The sequence below is a fragment of the Scyliorhinus canicula genome, chromosome 3 (genome assembly GCF_902713615.1).
Source record: "Scyliorhinus canicula chromosome 3, sScyCan1.1, whole genome shotgun sequence".
Lineage (NCBI taxonomy): Eukaryota > Metazoa > Chordata > Chondrichthyes > Carcharhiniformes > Scyliorhinidae > Scyliorhinus > Scyliorhinus canicula.
The window spans coordinates 254,314,103-254,332,332 of record NC_052148.1 but is presented as its reverse complement, the minus strand read 5'-3'; the positions used below and the strand labels follow the sequence as shown (position 1 = coordinate 254,332,332).

Here is an 18,230-nt window from a genome sequence, read left to right as displayed (position 1 = left end):
ATAAAACCTACCTCTTTAACCAGGCTTTTGGTCATTTTGTTCCTCTATTCTTTCATGGGATGTGGGTGAAGTGACTTGGGCTATTTTTTAACGTTAAGATTGCCCTATCACCTGTCACTATTATTTTAGCACTTGCACACGAGGGTCAATTGATTGATTGAGCTGATTTGGACTGGTTGCCTTTGAGAGCAGAAGTCTAAGAGGAGATTTGATAGAGATATTCAAAATCACGAGGCTGCTGGGCAGGGTGGACAGGGAGAAACTGCTCCCGCTTGTGAAAGGATGGAGAATGAGAGGGCACAGACTTAAAGCAATTTGAGAGGCAAATGTGCAGGAAGCGAGGAAGAACTTTTTCACGCATACATGGTTCTAGAATGCACTGCCCGAGCGCGTGGTAGAGGCAGTTTCGATGGAGGCGTTCAAGAGATGACTATTCGGGTGGACATGATGTGGAGATGCCGAAGTTGGACTGGGGTGAGCACAGTAAGAAGTCTTACAACACCAGGATAAAGTCCAACAGGTTTGTTTCAAATCAGTAGCTTTCAGAGCGCAGCTCTTTCATAAGGTGAAGGAGCTGCGTTCCGAAAGCTAGTGATTCGAAAAAAACTAGTTGGACTTTAATCTGGTATTGTAAGACTTCTTACTATTTGGGTGGAAATGGTAACACAGGCAGGGAGTGCTGGAAAAAACCTCAGCAGGTCTGGCACAATCTGTATGGAGATAGTAACAGTCAAGAGTGGCACTAAGTAAGTCACAATGCTGCTTTGGGGAAGTGGGGTGGGGATGATGGTTTGGGGAGGTGAGGTTGAGGTAATGGTTTGGGGAGGTGGGGTTAGGGCTAATGGTTTGGGGAGGTGGGGATGGGGGTAATGGTTTGGGGAGGTGGGGATTGGAGTAATGGTTTGGGGAGGTGGGGGGGGGGTAATGGTTTGGGGAGCTGAGGGAGGTAATGGTTTGGGGATGTGGTGGTAATGGTTTGGGGAGGTGGGTGGGTGTAAATGTTTGGGGAGGTGGGGTAATGGTTTGGAGAGATGGGAAGGGGGTAATGGTTTGGGGAGGTGGTGGTAATGGTTTGGGGAGATGGGAAGGGGGTAATGGTTTGGGGAGGTGGGGGTGATGGTTTGGGGAGGTGGGTGGGGGTAATGGTTTGGGGAGGTGGGGGTAATGGTTTGGCGAGGTGGGCTGGGGGACAATACCTTGAAATGAAAGATCCTAAAAAAGAAATGGGCGTGGGGAGAGGGGGGGATGAAGAGACTCTACGAAAATAAAAAACTGCTCCGCCCCCCCCCCCCCCCCATTTAGATGCAGTGTGGAGATTGCACCAGGAAGGGGGCTCCGCTGCTGTGCCTTTAAAGGAGACATCCATCCCCCGCTGCCTGCCCAGAGCCGGCGCCGCGGCTGCGTCACCACAGACGAGGCTTGTCAATGAAAACATTCTCGCAAACTCGATCAATGACTTTACTGCATCCCGTGTCGCGCTTCTTGGGCTGGCTTCTTATTGTTTTCCGCCATTTTTCCAGATCCGAGGAGGGCGACGTTTTCTGGAAGACGGCAATTTAAAACAACCAGAAAAATATAATACACATGTGCCATTTGAAAAATAAAAGATCCATCAGGTAAGGCGGTTCTTTTACTGCGGTTTATCCAACATCCCTCCTGCCTCCCTCACTCCCCAACACCTTGCTGATCAGCATCATTCCGGCAGAGAGTTTGCAAACCTCTGGCTTTCTAGGGGGTGTTGAATCCGGAGAAGATGCCCCCCCCCCCCCGGCCCCTCCGTACCCCCTCCATTCCCCCCCTTTGTGGCGCAGGAGACGGCATTGGGCTGTGTGGAGAATCGCATTCTATCCGCAGCCACTTGCAGCGAACAAAAACATCATTGTTCTCATTCATTTGGATTATTGTTGGGACTGTCGGTGCGTTTTTCTCACTCGCGAGTGTCTAAAAACCACGACGGGAAGATTCTCCACACCGTTTGATTTTTTTTAAGGGGGGGTGGGGGGGGGGGGGAAATATAATTTAAATAAATGCCCCTCAGATCCGGAGGGATTTTCTTATCCGTGCGCGGTTAATAACAGTGCGTCAAAATATTTTTTCCCCCTCAATGTAGGAATTGCTGGTGTGGGGGTTTCGTGGGAAAAAAAGACTGCTATGTGTGTCTGTATGTATGTCTATATGTGTGTCTGTATGTATGTCTATATGTGTGTGTTTATATATGTGTGTGTCAGTATGTATGTCTGTATATATGTGTGTGTCTGTATGTATGTCTATATGTGTGTGTCTATGTATGTCTATATGTGTGTGTCTGTATGTATGTCTATATGTGTGTGTCTGTATGTATGTCTGTATATGTGTGTGTCTGTATGTATCTATATGTGTGTGTCTGTATGTATGTCTATATGTGTGTCTGTATGTATGTCTATATGTATGTGCCTGTATGTATGTGTGTGTGTGTCTATGTATGCCTATATATGTGTGTCTGTGTGTGTGTCTATGAATGTCTATGTGTGTGTTTGTATGTATGTATGTGTGTGTGTGTATATGTGTGTGTGCTTGGTTCCCTGGTTACAGGTTTGAAGATAATACGATTTAATAATATGATTTGATAGTGCACATTTCCATCAAATGATCCCAAAACGCTGCAGCTGGAGGGGAAAAAAATAATGAAAGAGGTCATGAAGCATCAATCTGCACATTTTCACCAGGATCGTCCTCTATGAGTATTGAGGCGGTGGTGCTGAATTCTGACAGAGGGTTGCTGATTTCCAGGCTTGTGTCTCTTTAAAAAAAAAGCTTCATCGTTTGTTTTTTCTTCGCCTTGCCTCCTCCTCCCTCCCTCCTCTTCCTCCCTCCACCCTCCAGTTTCTGAATAAAGACATCCCCCCCCACCCCACCCCGCCCCCTCCTCCCCGCCCCGGCAGTGATCGTCGTCCCTGCTCTGCCACCATGGTGAAGTTAGGAAACAATCTGACCGACAAGAACAACGGGAAGGCTACGGCCACCGAAGATGGTTTTGACACCATCCCACTCATCACGCCACTGGACGTCAACCAGCTCCAGTTCCCAGCCCCAGACAAGGTAAGCATTAAAGAATAAAAGGCAGCGGAGACCCTGGAAAATACAGTGTTCAGTAGCTTGGGGGATGGTCAGAGGGGGTTGGGGCTTTGGGGCTGTAAAATGGTTGGTGCACTAGATAATAATGTAAATATCTTTATTGTCACAAGTAGGCTTACATTAACACTGCAATGAAGTTGCTGTGAAAAGTCCCTAGTCGCCGCACTCCGGCGCCTGTTTGGGTACACGGAGGGAGAAATCAGAATGTCCAATTCACCTAACAGCACGTTTTTCAGGACTTGTGGTAGGAAACGGTAGCACCCGGGTCCCCCTTCACAGAAGGACAAGGAAGGGAACCAGGTTTCTGGAAGCAAAAGCGCAATACAGCAGACGCTGGAAATCTGCAATAAAAACAGAAAATGCTGGAAGTGCTCAGCAGGTCCACGCAGCTACTGCGAGGGAGCCACAAGAGTTAACGTTTCAGGTTAGCTCTGGGGTAGGTCAGCGTTCACTTCTAAATATAGAGAGGATTGCGCTTTTATCTTTCGCCAATACCATTGGCCACCAACCTGAAGTCTCAGATCATTCTCCTTCTCCATTAACGCCTGTAAGATGTCAAACAGCACTGAATCATAAGAGGTGAAGTAACCATATGTTATTCTCTATTAAACGAATGTCAATACAAAAATAAGTCAGCCGTTCATGAATTTTCCCTAACAAGCGGGCATTACTTTTCGTGGCTGAAAGCAGTTGAAAATATATGAGATTTTATAAGCTGGGTGGACTGTGTTCGGAGTATTGATGCCACAGATGTGGGTTTCAGCACAATGCCTGCTGGTTGTATGACAGTTTACATTGTAGATGATCATCAGCTTTGAGAAGTTCCTTCACAATTCATAGTGAATTACAACAACATCAAAACTGAGCTTGTATGTAAGATATATACATATAGTGAAAAAGAAGCCGATTATCTCTTTCTGATCTTTCTGACCTTGAGATAAACTGGTCTGTTCCCAAGAAGAGAAGCCAAGCGCCTGGCAATTTACGGAACCGTCAAAAATCAATTAGCTGCTAATTGGCCTAGTTGGACCAATTCATTACACGGAGTACTTCAGCAGTGCTCTGAAAGAGACAGCCAATTTAGAGGGTGTAACCACAACAACTTCAGACTCTTCATGAACAAAGTTATGGGAGATCAGCTGGCTGTGATACATTTTCTAACTCGTGCACAGAATCGGATGAAGTGGTTTGCACAGCGGGCATATCGCACAGGGATTATCCTGCGAATTTGAGAGAATATTGTGTAAATTCAAACCAAATACGTGAAAGTGATAGATAACTAGCTTAAATGAAAGCCTACAGCTGATGGAACAGATACAAGTACCTTTGTTATTATATTGCATATTTATTCCCCCAACTGATTTTCAAGCTCCTGCGTTGTTCAAACTATGATGGCTGTAATGTTTGCGTTCACTGGAGTTGCTGTAGATATCTCTGCGGCCATAGAGTGGGAGTCCCAGATTTGGAAACCCCCCCCCCCCCCCCCACAAAATGTCAGACCAGGCAGCTCCAGATTCAAAGGCTGTCACTTTATGACTATTGCAGAGTGGCATTGGCACAGAACTTGGATCATGCCATCTGCCTCTGCTCTTATCTTCAGCTGCTCCACTATTAAGGCAGAAAAATAGCAGTGCCAAGAGGGAAATAAATCAGCTGAATCCTCTTTTGAATCATACAACGAGAGTATAATAAAAATGGGACACCAATCACAGTTCAAATGTATCACTCTAAACATTTATATTACACTTGCAAATCACAAGAATGTTCCAGGAATACAAATTGCTGTCGTCTGTATGTCCAGGGCCTCAAATGTGATACTTAGATGACTCACCCCCACGTTTACTTAACAGCAGTTGGTTCCTTCTGACCTGAAAAGTAACACAGATTTACCCTCAATAGCCCCCCAAAATCCTGAAACATGACCATATTACATTCTGCATTATATGGTATAACACTGCCATGCTTATAAAAGTTATTATCTGACTAACCACAAGCTATGCCATGGGGCATTCAACAGTACAACATGTCTATATTTGTCGTATTTTAAATTCCTGATGCACTTCAGGCAAAACTCACCAGACTTTGCGATATAAACATTGACAAATCACAACTAAACAATTTTTTAAAAACAGAAAGAAAGTCATTTTCTGCTGTTATTTTTCTAACCTTGAGGTAACCTGGCCTTTCCTGAAAGAAATGAGGCAAGCAACTGCCAATCCAGAACTTCCAACTGGATGTAGCTGCTCATTAAGCTTAAAATTTACCAGTTTAGGTCACTTACCTAAGGGTTGTACCCCAAAGACCGCCACTAGTGGGGCTCTACATTCACTCCCACAACCCTGGACATGGCCTCAAAGAAGGACGACCAGTACCCGACAAACCTGGGGCACACCCAGAAAAGGTGGGTGTGCTTGGTTGTTGAAAAATATTGACAGCATGTTCCAAATGTGTCGCAGTCTAATTGTGACTGCAGCTTAATAGGCAATAAGATTAGTACAGTTACTAAGGCAAGCTTTACATTATGGCCTTTGATAACGTGTTGTTATTCACAAAGCAGGTGAGGGAACAATGTTTTCCAATCCAATTCAGTCTGGCTTCTGAACTTGTCCTCTCACTGAATAATTTCTCCTTTAACTTATCTCACTTCCTCCAAACCAAAAGCGTGGCTAAGGGTACCTGTCTGATTCCCGGTTTTGCCTGTTTTCAAGGGTATGTGGAACATTCCTTGTTCCAGTCCAACTCCTCCCCCTCCCACGACTCTTTTATCGGTACATTGACGATTCTTTCGGTGCCGCTTCATGTTCCCACCTGGACCTGGAAAAATGTATCAATTTTGCTTTAATTTACACCCTTCTATCACCTTCACATTGTTCATCTCTGATATTTCCCTTCCCTTCCTTGACCTCTCTATCTCCATTTCTGGGGACAGACTGTCCATCCATTACAAGCCCACTGACTCCTACAACCACCTGGAATACAGCTCTTTACACCCCACACCCTGTAACGACTCCATCCCATTCTCCCAGTTCCCTCGCCTCCTTCGCATCTGTTCCAATGATGCCATTTTCCAAAATGGTGCTGCTGACATGTCTTCCTTCTCCATGATTGTAGGTTCTCGCATACTGTGGTGACAGGGCTCTAAATCATGCCTGACCTATCTCCCGCACATCTGCTCTCACCCCTCCCAGAATCAGAATAGGGTCTCCCTTGTCCTCACTTTTCATCCCACCAACCTCCGCATCTCAAGGATAATTCTCTGCCAGTTCTGCCAACTCCGGCATGATGCGACCACCAAGCACATCTTCCCCTCACTACCTCTGTCAGCATTCTGCAGGGAATGTTCCCTCTGGGATAACCTGGTCCAATCATCCATCACCTCCAGCACCTTACCCTCTTCCCACGTCACCTACCCATGCAGTCGCAGAAGGTGCAATACCTGCCCCTTTACCTCCTCCCTCCTCACCGCCAAAGAGCCTAAACACTAATTTCAGGTGAGGCAGCGCTTCACGTGCACCTCCTTCAATCTGGTCGATTGCATTTGCTGCTCCTAATGCGGTCTACTCTACATTGGAGAGACTAACTTCAGACTGGGTGACTGCTTTGCAGAACAGCTTTGGTCCGGTCGCAAGCAGGACCCAGACCTCCTGTCGCTCGCCTTTCAACTCACTGTCCTGCTCTCATGCCCACATGTCCATCCTTGGCCTGCTGTAATGTTCCAGTGCAGCCCAGCGCAAACTGGAGGAACAGCACCTCGTCTTCCAATTAGGCACTTTACATCCTTCGGACTTAACATTGAGTTCAACAATTTCAGACTGCAAACTCTCTCATCCACCTTTACCCCATTTTTATTTCTATCAGTTTATTTTCATTTGCTCCATCAATCAGTTTCCCCCTCACTTCACTCCCCAAACCCACTTGGGCCCTCTGTTCCCTGTTCCTAGTTGCCCTTTGACACACTGTTTACCTCGGTTCTGCCATGAACACATTCGGATCTCTTAATGTGCCACTATCAGCACCCTTCTTAGTCATTATCACCACCATTTAAATTCCCTTTGTCTTTTTTGTCCGCGATATCTTTGTTAATCTCCATCTATCACTGGCCCCCTATCCAGCCCCACTGCTCCACCCAGCCCCCTCTCCAACAGTATAAATCTGACCCTATTTCCAGTTCTCTCTAACTGTGATAAAAGTGTCATCCAGACTCGAAACATTAGCTCCCTTCTCTCGCTACAGATGTTGTCAGGTCTGTTGAGTGTGTGCAGTTTTTTCAGTTTTTGTTTCAGTATTTTTATCATCTGACCAAGATATATTATCAGTCTTTGACCATTATTTTGACTGGGAGTTTTTATTTTAACCTGACAATCCAAGGCCAGAGAACTAGGATATACTTAAGTCTCATTGAAGAGGAATCCGTTTCTCGAACTTAAATCAGCTATTTGGATGGGAAATTAGGGCTTGTTGTAGGCTGTTGGCGAGAATTTGTTAGGTCTGAAAAAGTCTTCGTAGTTATGCATAGGGCAGCACTGTAGAACAAGTGGCTAGCGCTGTGGCTTCACAGCGCCAGGGTCCCAGGTTTGATTTCCTGCTGGGTCACTATCTGTATGGATTCTGCACGTTCTCCCTGTGTCTGCTTGGTTTTCCTCCGGGTGCTCCGGCTTCCTTCCACAGTCCAAAGACGTGCAGGTTAGGTGGATTGGTCATGATAAATTGCCCTTAGTGACCAAAACGTTTAGGAGGGATTATTGAGTTACGGGGATAGGATGGAAGTGAGGGCTTAAAGTGGGTCGGTGCAGACTCGATGGGCCGAATGGCCTCCTTCTGCACTGTATGTTCTATGTTAACTAAGTCTTTATTGATTCAGTACTATTTACAGAATACTGTAAAAGGGTGCAAGCTAGAAGCTGTCACACAGCTCTGTCCAACACTCAACTGATCCAGGGTGAGGGGCATGTGCTTCTCTTCATCAATGTATGGGTGGTACTGTACTCAGTCCCACATTAACCCTCTATGCGCCAGACTCTTATACTACAGAGATGGTACACAGATGGGGAGTGTGTTTCAATATCCAGAAGGGTGATGTCTAGCTCTTTGTGAATGATGAAGCTTGATTTATGACTGAGCTTTTCTTCCAATCTTGTCAGTTGTCTATTCTAGATTCAGTTCTAGATTGGGGACAGTTACTGCCTCTATGTGACTTTTAGTGCATCACTTAAACACATTTGCCTTAAATTCCTTTTGGGACTCCTTTAGTCATTTAAAATAAACTGTTGTTGACTGTGAAATTAACTCTGATAGGAATTTAATGTAAATGTACTAACCACTGCAGTAAACCAACACAGAGGAAATGCAATGATTTTGCCCAGATCCTCTCATTGAAAGTAACATATTGATTTCCCATTAGTATAATTTTTGCATTTTGACAATTGAGGGGCAATTTAGCCTGGCCAATTCAACTACCCTACACATCTTTTAGGCTGTGAGGGTGGGACCCATGCAGACGTGGAGAGAATGTGCAAACTCCACACGGTCATTAGCATAAATGATAGGCCACCAACTTTCTGAACAATAGTGGGTTTCAGCTCCAAGACATGGTTTCAAGACCGTCTTGCTCCCTCGCAGGGACAATCATGATTATGGAATAGTTCACGGCCAGATCACCTTGTTCCCTTTAAACAAGACTGTGCTATGGTGAAAGGTTAAAAAGTTTAAGAAATAAATACTTCACTATTTGTAATTATTTACAGAAGGGCCATTAGTGTATATATATATGTATAACTAGTGAAAGTATCTTCATTGGGTAGAAAATCAGAGCAGGTATAAGCTCTTATAATGAAATATTAGACACTTACATTTGTTAAGTATAGTTGATTTGGAGTATGTTATAGTTTGTATTCCTATAGTAATAGGACCATGTATATAACTTGTGTGTATTTAGGAAATGAAACAGATATTTCCCCTGTTAAATCTATTGGCTGAGAGCCAAGACAGCTATTATCATAATAGAACACCTGCTCCCCAGAGGAACATTGCTTGATTGACAGCTCAGCCTCTCTGCTCTGTGTAGTCAATTTCACAATGTTTGTTCACGGGTTGGTTTCAAGGATTTGTCATTTTTGAGACTTCTAAGGGCCTGAATGATTAACACTTTTATTAGTTTGTACTTCAGACTTTTCAAACATATGGGAAAGCTCACAATGGGTGATTTGCAATATTTTTGAAGTACATTGCAATATATCTATATTTAAGGGGATATAGTGGAGTAGCGGTAATGTCACTGTACTAATAAACCAGAGGCCCCGTCTAATTCTGTGGGGATGTGGGTTCAAATACCACCATTGGAGCTGGTGGAATTTAAATTCAATTAATAATAAATTAAAAAATCTGGAATTGAAAGCTAGTCACACTGGCAGTGACCACAACACTATCATCAGTTGTTGTAGAACCCTTTTGCTTCAGTAATGTATTTTAGGAAGGTAATCTGTCATTTTACTTGTTCTGGCCCACATGTGATTCCAGACCCACAGTCATGTGGTTGACTCTTAATCATCCTCTGAAATGGTCACTCCGATCAAGGGCAAATGCTGACCTTGTCAGTGATAACCACAACCCATGAAGGTAGAGGGATGAAAGGTCATGTCGGTGCATGGAAGGGCAGAGCTTGGCATGAGAGGCCACAGAGGGTAGGTAGAGGGACTTGAGGAGCATGAGAGGCCATGGGGGGCAGATAGGGAGGTATAACTTGATATGGGGCATGACACGAACCTTTTGAACTTACCTTTTCAAAGGGTGCCCTCCCCTAAGGGATTCTGAACCACGAATCTTTAAAAACCTGGCTCGACCCAGTGAAATTGCTGAGCAGTAGGAAATGGCCTTGCCCGTTACATGTTTTCTTTTATCCTTATTGACACCCGTAAACTTTAAATGTAGCTGAAATTTCTCCAGGTCTATGACTTCGTCAGGAGCTACGGAAGATTCAAAAGTCGGACTGGACTTTACCAGTTTGCCCTTTTTTCCCCTCATCGCAAATCCCACTTGGTGTCGAATCTGAAAATCGTAACCAGAAAGGAAACAAAGGCCTGCGTTTTCACATGTCATTTCCAGGCTTGGTTACTTTGATTGGCACTAGCTGTCTATATTAGGTTTGAAACCTGTCCAATATCTGTGTATCATAAAATTCACCTGTTATCAAAAATAGTTTATTTTTAACAATTAGTTCAAAGTACAAACCACTTCAGTGTGATTCTGCAGTTTTTCTATTTATGCAGTTATTGAAATTATTCGGTGCTGTAAGCTTTAAGGTATTAGACAGGGTGGATTTTCTGCTGGTCTTAATACCAGCAGCCCAGCATAGCCCCAGAAGACAGTGAGAGATGTAACATTTGGGCGCCCAGTCGCCTGTCACTTGTGAGCTGTTCTGCTGGGGTGTAGAGTAAAATCGGAGACAGGCCATTCAGGAGAGAAGTTAGGAGGTTCTTCTTCATGCACAGTAAGAAGTCTTGCAACACCAGGTTAAAGTGCAACAAGTTTGTTTCAAATCACTAGCTTTCCTGAGGAAGGAGCAGTGCTCTGAAAGCTAGTGATTCAAAACAAACCTGTTGGACTTTAACCTCTGCCATCAGCATTATCATGTGCTAGCTTCTAAGGGTTACAGGCTTCTTGTCCATCTCTTTCGAGCGCTCAGGTGTGATTACTGCCGGCATGCAACGATTGAATGGTTTAACCTATTTCCAATGGCAAGAGATCCAGTAGTTCTCAATATTCCACATTAGTATCTCAAATGGTCTCACCCAATTCCTTACAAAGTGTTGTAAGATTTCTTACTGTGCTCACCCCAGCCCAACGCCGGCATCTCCATATCATGGCTACCTTCTTCATGCAAAGAGTGGTAGAAGTGTGGATCGCTCATTCACAAAACCAGCAGTTGCTAGCTCAATTAATAGATTTAAATCAGAGAGTGATACATTTTTTGTGAGCCAAGTCATTAGGAAATATAGAACCAAGGCATGAATGGAATTGGAACACTGGTCAGTCATGATCTAATTGAATGGCAGAACAAACTTGAGGGGGTGAATGGCCCAGTCCTGTTCCAATGTTCCTGAAATACTTCTCCCAGCATGAGTGGGCATATTGAAAAAACTGAAAATGATACAAGCGTGTAATTTGCTTCTATTTTTCTCTGCCACTTGCACCCATTCCAATATCAGGCACGAGGAATAAAGTTTAGTTGCATTGGTTAAGGCAAGATTTAAAAAGAAAATCAATTCATCAACTGCAAAGATTTCTCGCTTGAGCGTGCTTTGGTTGATGCTTAAAGACTTCTCAGCCATTTTCTCTTCAACCCCAAAATGGACCCCCGAAGGGGAAAGATTGGCTGGGATCATGAGGGAGCCATGGTTTACACCATAATTCCTGTTGATTGTTGAACTGTATATTTTGTCTCTAGACTATAAGGAATTGGGTGATACCATTTGAGATACTAATGTGGAATATTGAGAACTACTGGATCTCTTGCCATTGGAGATAGGTTAAACCATTCAATCGTTGCATGCCGGCAGTAATCACACCTGAGCGCTTGAAAGAGATGGACAAGAAGCCTGTAACCCTTAGAAGCTAGCACATGATAATGCTGATGGCAGAGGTAATTGGAAATGGCAACTGAAAGTGTAAACTTTAAAAGTCTTAACTTGTGCCATGACCAGTAGGAGAATACAGATGGAGCATTGAGCAGAAAAATGTTTGTGGCATCAACGGAAAACTATCACTAACAAGTAGAACATGCTAAAATGAAAAATCACAACACTGGGAGAATTGCATGAACCAAAACAGTTCATCTTTATGTTACAGTAACAAGGATGACACAGAAGAATTGTTCATGGTGTGTGCTGACTAATTTGGCTTACTAATTCAAAATGTTACAAAAATGAGGAGGTAAGCCAGATGGCAGAAAGTGTCACTAGCTCTTTTCCATAAGCAAGTTAAAGATTTGATATGGTGTGATTCCCACAGGCTCGCTTTCATTAAATGCAGCGTCAGCATCATGGTTGTTACATGTTTAGTGTTTGCTCAGATAGCCTCTCAGATACAGTGGTGGTGGTCATTCCTGTAAGTGGTCCCGAGTGCCTCGTGTGTCAATGTAGAAGCCCTTGGTGTACTCGGCTGAATGCCATGTGGTTCAGCTGGCATGTGTGCTTCTCCAATCTTCTGAAAGCAGTCTGAAACACTAGCGAAATTAAGTGTGAGTTCTGACGTTGTCTTAAAGAAAGAAAAACTTGCACTTATGACTCTTTTCATGAGGGCGAGCTCTCCAAGTGCTTTTCAGCCAATTAAGTGCTTTTGAAGTGTAACAACTACTGTACGAAACACAGCAGTGATGAATAATCTAATAAGCTTTATTATTGTCACAAGTATGCTGACATTAACACTGCAAGAATACGCTCACGGGGCGGGATTCTCTCAGCCCGGGGTCGGGTTGGATAATCACCGCGACAGGCGTGAATCACATCATGCTGCCCTGATAGTGGCACACTGAGAATCGGCGCCATTGGCGCGGCGCAGGTCGGGGCCGCTCTATGCGGCCAGCCCACCGATTCTCAGCCCGGGATGGGCTGAGCGGCCATCGTAAAATAGCAGAGTCCCGCTGGCGCCGTCCACACCTGCTCTCAGCTGCCGGGAACTCGGCGTGGAAGGGTCGGAAGGCAGTCTGTGTGGTGGGCAGGGGGGGTGGAAAGGGGGGGGGGGGGGGGGGGGGGGGTCTGACCCCGAGGAGGGCCCTCCGATGTGGCCTGGCCCGTGATTGGGTCCCACCGATCGGCCTCTCTGGTTGGGCGCCCCCTTCCGCGCTGGCCCCTGTAGTCCTGCGCCATGTTGCATGGGGGTCGGCATGAACCGCTCCAGTGCCGTGCAGGCCCCCTGAAGGGGCCAGAATTGCTGATCCTGAGGCCGTGTTGACACCGTCGAGAAACACAATGGCGTTTCCGACGACGTCAACGCTTAGCCTCAGGATCACAGAATCCCACCCAAGGTATCCTCTCAGGTTTCGTTGACTTCATATGTACTATTCCTCAGGTGACAACGTTTACCACCTCATCACATTTTTCATAAGCACGACCTTTATCTCCAATCAGTAATGGGGACTGACATGATTTGTGTTTTTCAGATTTCAATTTTGCTTTTCTAATTTCAGAATCAGCGGTTGGCACATTATTGCCTCTATGAACTTTTTGGTTTTTGCTAACATCTGGGGTTGCGGAACCACAACAGGGTTCTCCATCCACCTCCTTAACTCTCGAAAGTGATCGATTGCTAATTACTTCACATCCCTTGCTTTCGGTTCCTTCTAGTTCGAAGTCGCACAGTCGACCTTCAAAAGGATGTGGGTTAACGTGCCGCTCGCTTGGTATCGCTTCACAGTCCGTACTATCCTCGTCTTGGATAACTGAGGTCATGCATACTTTCCTTCAAAGCAAGCATGCTCTGGGAAATTCTTTCACCTGAAGGGAATGGCAAAGGGTTTACTGAAAGAGGGTGCAACAAGTTACTTTTCGAAAAGTCCAATTCACTTTCTCCTTCCAGTTTGCAATCTCCTATACTAGCTTTGGAAGAATTACTTGCCAATTGTTCACAATCAATTTGTGATGGGTCTGTTCAGTAACAACTGTTTACCTTTACCTCATAATCAGAATCGAAATTGAAGTCAAGACTTTCATCTGACTCTTCATCCTTATGGTCACTTCAGCCTGACAGTGCTGAGAATCTGGTCCATTGCTACTATCATTCTTTCTTTGAGTCATCTACTGCCCAATGAGTTTTCCTAACTCCCACATGCCCTACCGAGTAGCACAGTTGGCTAGACAGTTGGTTTGTGATGCAGAGCAAGACAGCAGCGCGGGTTCAATTTCCATGCCAGTTGAGGTTATTCATGAAGGCCCTGCCTTCTTAACATTCCCCCTCACTTGAGGTATGGTGGGCGCGATTCTCCCAGGTATGGCGGGCGTGCATGGCATCGGGCCGCACGGAGAATCGCCGCAAACGACCGTAGCGGCAATCCCCCGGCGGCACTGCGATTCTCTGGCCCGGATGGGCCGAGCAGCTGTTCGAAAAAATCCGAGTCCCGCCGGCGCCGTTCTAACATGCTCTGGGCTGGCGGGACCTCGGCGTTGAAGGGTCCGGGGCCGGCCTGTGGTGGGGGAGGGCAGGTCCAACCCTGGGGAGGGCCTCCATAGTGGCCTGGCCCTCGATTGGGGCCCGCCGTTTGGCGGGCTGGCCTCTGTGGCTGCGGACCACTTTTCTTCCGCGCCGGCTCCTGGATCCCTGCGCCATTTGGCGTCGGGGCCGGCGTGGGGATGACGGCCAGTGTACATGCGCTAGTTGGCGCCGGCCCAACTGCGCATGTGTGGACCCCGCGGCGCCGGGTTGACGCCGGGACTGGCAGCCGGCACGCCGTGGGCAGCTCCAGCACCATGCTGGCCCCCCCCAGGACCCGAGAATCGGGTCTCGGAACCGGCGCCGGAGTAAAGTACTCCCATTTTGGCGCCGGTGGCGGCACTCTGGCGCCGGACCAGAGAATTGCGGCCAGTGTTCCTCAGGTTAATTCAGCACCAGTCAGCCCTCCCCCTCAAAAGGCGAAAGCAGCCTATGGTCATCTGGGACTATGGCGACTTTACTTTTACCTTATAAAATAGAACTGGGATACAACTTTCACCAATCCCATTTCTGAATAGCTCATCTTTTACTGAGCTCTCTAGAGGGGCAACCAAATCCTTGTGCAGCCCGAGAGTTTGGTAACCTCTGTGTCCCTTAAACTTTTTACGGCTTTGGCTACATCAGTTGAGGAAAATGGGGTGACCATCCCCTTAGACACAAAACCGGCATCGCTCTCATTTACCTCAGTGTGTCATTGGGGTGGAAGGCCCAGCATCCCTGGGCTCTTTGCCTTTGAGCAAAGATGGCTACTCCCCTCCTCGGCTCCCCACAGAAGCCATTCCGCCAGGTTCACGTTTTTCAAAAAGAGTACTAATCGCCGCCTGCGTGACCATTTCATGGGGAAGCCAATGAACGATGGGAGGCCGTTGGATATGGAGTGGCTCTCGTTAATTGTATAGCTTAAGTGCTTCAGTGGTGAAAATTAGTTTCTCGCCACCCTACGGCGAGATCCTGATTTCGCCTCCAGGAGCAGTTGCATTGTAAACTGTTTGGCACCTGGTACGGTTTTCGTTTTTGGCCTCCCCGCTACTCACCGGCCTCGTTTTGCTTGAACGAGACCATAACAAGGCCAGAGAATCACGCCAAGCATCTTATTCTCAATGAATTGGGCCCTTTTTCTGACAGAATGGGACAATCGACTCATTGTCAACGGAGATTGAGTTTGCCGTTTAACAAGCTGCCGCATCTAGCTTTAATACACAACTTCAGAGTCTGGCTAAGTACCCAAAAAAAAGTCTTTGTCAAGGTTTCTTTTCATGGAAAATCATTGTGCTCTGTAAAACAAAATTTAAAAAAATATTATTTTTTATTGAAGTTTACATTTTTACAATGTACAGGGTATGACTGAAATGGTTATTATTTACAATTTAGATGCTGTTCCTTTTTGGCACCCTTTCCCCTGCCATTTTTTTTTACTAATTTCTACTAATGGCCCTGTCTTAGGCCCTTTCCTCCGCTGTAGTTGGTTTATTTGTCGTTGGTTTTGCTCTTAAACTTTGCGTGGAGGGCCATCTGACCCCCGTGCCGGTCTTTCCCAGGGTTTCCTCCTGGTGTTTCCTTGGGTCTCTCTCCCATTGCCCCGTCCCGTTCATGTTTGCTTTTTGTAGCCCTGCTGGTTCCCAAGAGTCCCCCAACCTCCTCCCCCCACTGTTCATCTATTGTTGGGTTCAAACATGTCCTGGAACAGGGTGATGTATGGCCCCCACCCTTTGTGGAAGCCCTCATCCGACCCTTGGATGGTATATTTGATCTTCTCCAGGTGGAGATATTCCAATAGGTATGCTAGCCAGTCTGCAGCTGTGGGTGGTGCTGCTGATCGCCAACCGAGCAGGATTCTCCAGCGGGCGATTAAGGAAGCAAAGGCAAGTCGGCCCTTTACCCCATATGAAGTTCTGGCTGGTCCGATACCCCGAAGACTGCCACTCTCGGTCACGGCTCCACCCTCACCCCCACAACCTTGGACATTGCCTCGAAGAAGGCTGTCCGGAATTTGACAAGCCTGGGGCATGCCCAGCACATGTGGGTGTGGTTAGCCAAACCTCCCTGACAGCGTTCGTATTTGTTGTAAAACAAAATTAAACATAACTCGATCCCAAAACTTTTTTGCAAAGCCAAAAATAATTGATCAAAAATCTCAAAATGCACCATTGGTCAAAATGGTGCAAGTTGCCTCAAAATGAGTTGACTAAAGCCAAACTGGATTCTTCTGGGGGCATTTATGTATCTGGTACTTTGTGCAAATTGTCCATACAGTGGATAAGGATTACAACAAATTATAGATAATTAGGTCTTTTACTCAAGAATATGGAAAGGGTATCTGACATTTTGGAATTCTGCTTCTTTCACAGAATCAGTTAGGCTTAGCATCCTTTAAATGGATCTCACTTATCTACTCAAGCACCTTGTGCTTGGTGTCAATGACAGTTACATCTGTAACCTAAATATCTATAAAGGAGGAAATAGACACTTCACTCAGCAATAATATCCTGACAGGCAAAATGGATGAATAATTTGTCTCTTTATTGTTGAAATTGCAAATGATATTTCCACACAATACATACATGAAACCAAAGGTTGGTACAAAAATATATCACTGTTAATGAGATTATTTGGAAAAAGAAATGTCATGAAATGAATCACAACCAACACTTTAAATCTTGAGAAGCCTTTGAATAACAGATCAGTGGTGGTGAGAATCCAAAGTCGTAACAATTTGGGGATCAAATTGAAAGACAATGAATTGTGACCCATGAAAAAGAGCATCTGAATGATCTTATAGAAATGGCACTGTGCTGACCACACTACTTCAGTGAAACATCTATTGTTTTAGCCACTGTAGCTGAGCACAAAGAGAAATTTAACCCTGCAAAATCTTGGTGTCATGTCTGATTCCAACTGAGCATCTAACCACGTCCACACTATCACTAAGAGCTCCTATTCCACCTGTGAAACATTGCCAATCTCCATCCCTTGTCTCAGCACACCTGCTGAAATCCTCACCCATGCCTTTGTTACCTTTAGGATTGACTATTCTAATGTACTCCCGGTCGGCCTCGCATCTTCCACTCTGCATAAACTTAACCGCAACCAAAACTCTGTTGCCTATACCTTAACTCTTAACAAATCCCGTTCAGCCATCACCACTGTGCTCGATGACCTACTTTGGTTCCTGGTAAGCAGCACCTGAGGCTGTATTTTACATACCCCCGGCAGGTGTGTTTCCCATGGGGATGGGGCATGTAAAATAGGATGGGCAACCATCCCAGCACCTTCCCCGCTTCACCCCCGAGTTCACCCCCATAATACGGTAAATGAAGTGAAATGAAAATTGCTTAATGTCACAAGTAGGCTTCAATGAAGTTACTGTGAAAAGCCCCTAGTCACCACATTTCGGCACCTGTTCGGGAGGCTGTACAGGAATTGAACCATGCTGCTGGCCTGCCTGGGTCTGCTTTAAAAGCCTGCGATTTAGCCCAGTGTGCTAAACCAGCCCTATGAATGTGGGCAGACGTACATTGCTTTTGGCAGCCCAACTGCCATATTTAAATGAATAATCGAGGATCAAGATGACTCATGTTCAAACCAATTGACCCTGATAATAATATGCTGCCCGCACCATAAAATAATAATAATCTTTATTAGTGTCACAAGTAGGCTTACATTAACATTGCAATGAAGTTACTGTGAAAATCACTTCTGGCATGAACAGCTGGGCAGAAGCAGGAAGTCTGATTTTTTTCACTCATCGGTGAAAGGGTGGTGATCACTCTTTCGGGGCTGTCATTTGCCAATCACTGGATTACCCCCTCCCCCCAATTAGGTCAGATGCCACCCCCCCCCCCCCCCCCCCCCCTCCCCCCACCCACCATTCTACCAGCTCCCTCTATTTAAAGCCACTTGGCCCAGGACCTCCG

At 45.7% G+C, this 18,230-nt stretch overlaps 1 protein-coding gene across 1 annotated transcript in view; it reads left to right on the top strand.

The window, feature by feature from the left end:
• The first annotated feature begins 1,334 nt into the window (after positions 1 to 1,334).
• Positions 1,335 to 18,230, top strand: part of LOC119963446 (neuronal vesicle trafficking-associated protein 1-like) — a 54,866-nt gene continuing 37,970 nt past the window's right edge. The window contains exons 1-2 of the mRNA XM_038792585.1: positions 1,335 to 1,616; positions 2,863 to 3,078. Of these exons, the coding sequence (XP_038648513.1) occupies positions 2,947 to 3,078 (132 nt within the window). The 5' untranslated portion in view covers positions 1,335 to 1,616; positions 2,863 to 2,946. The remainder of the gene's footprint in view (positions 1,617 to 2,862; positions 3,079 to 18,230) is intronic.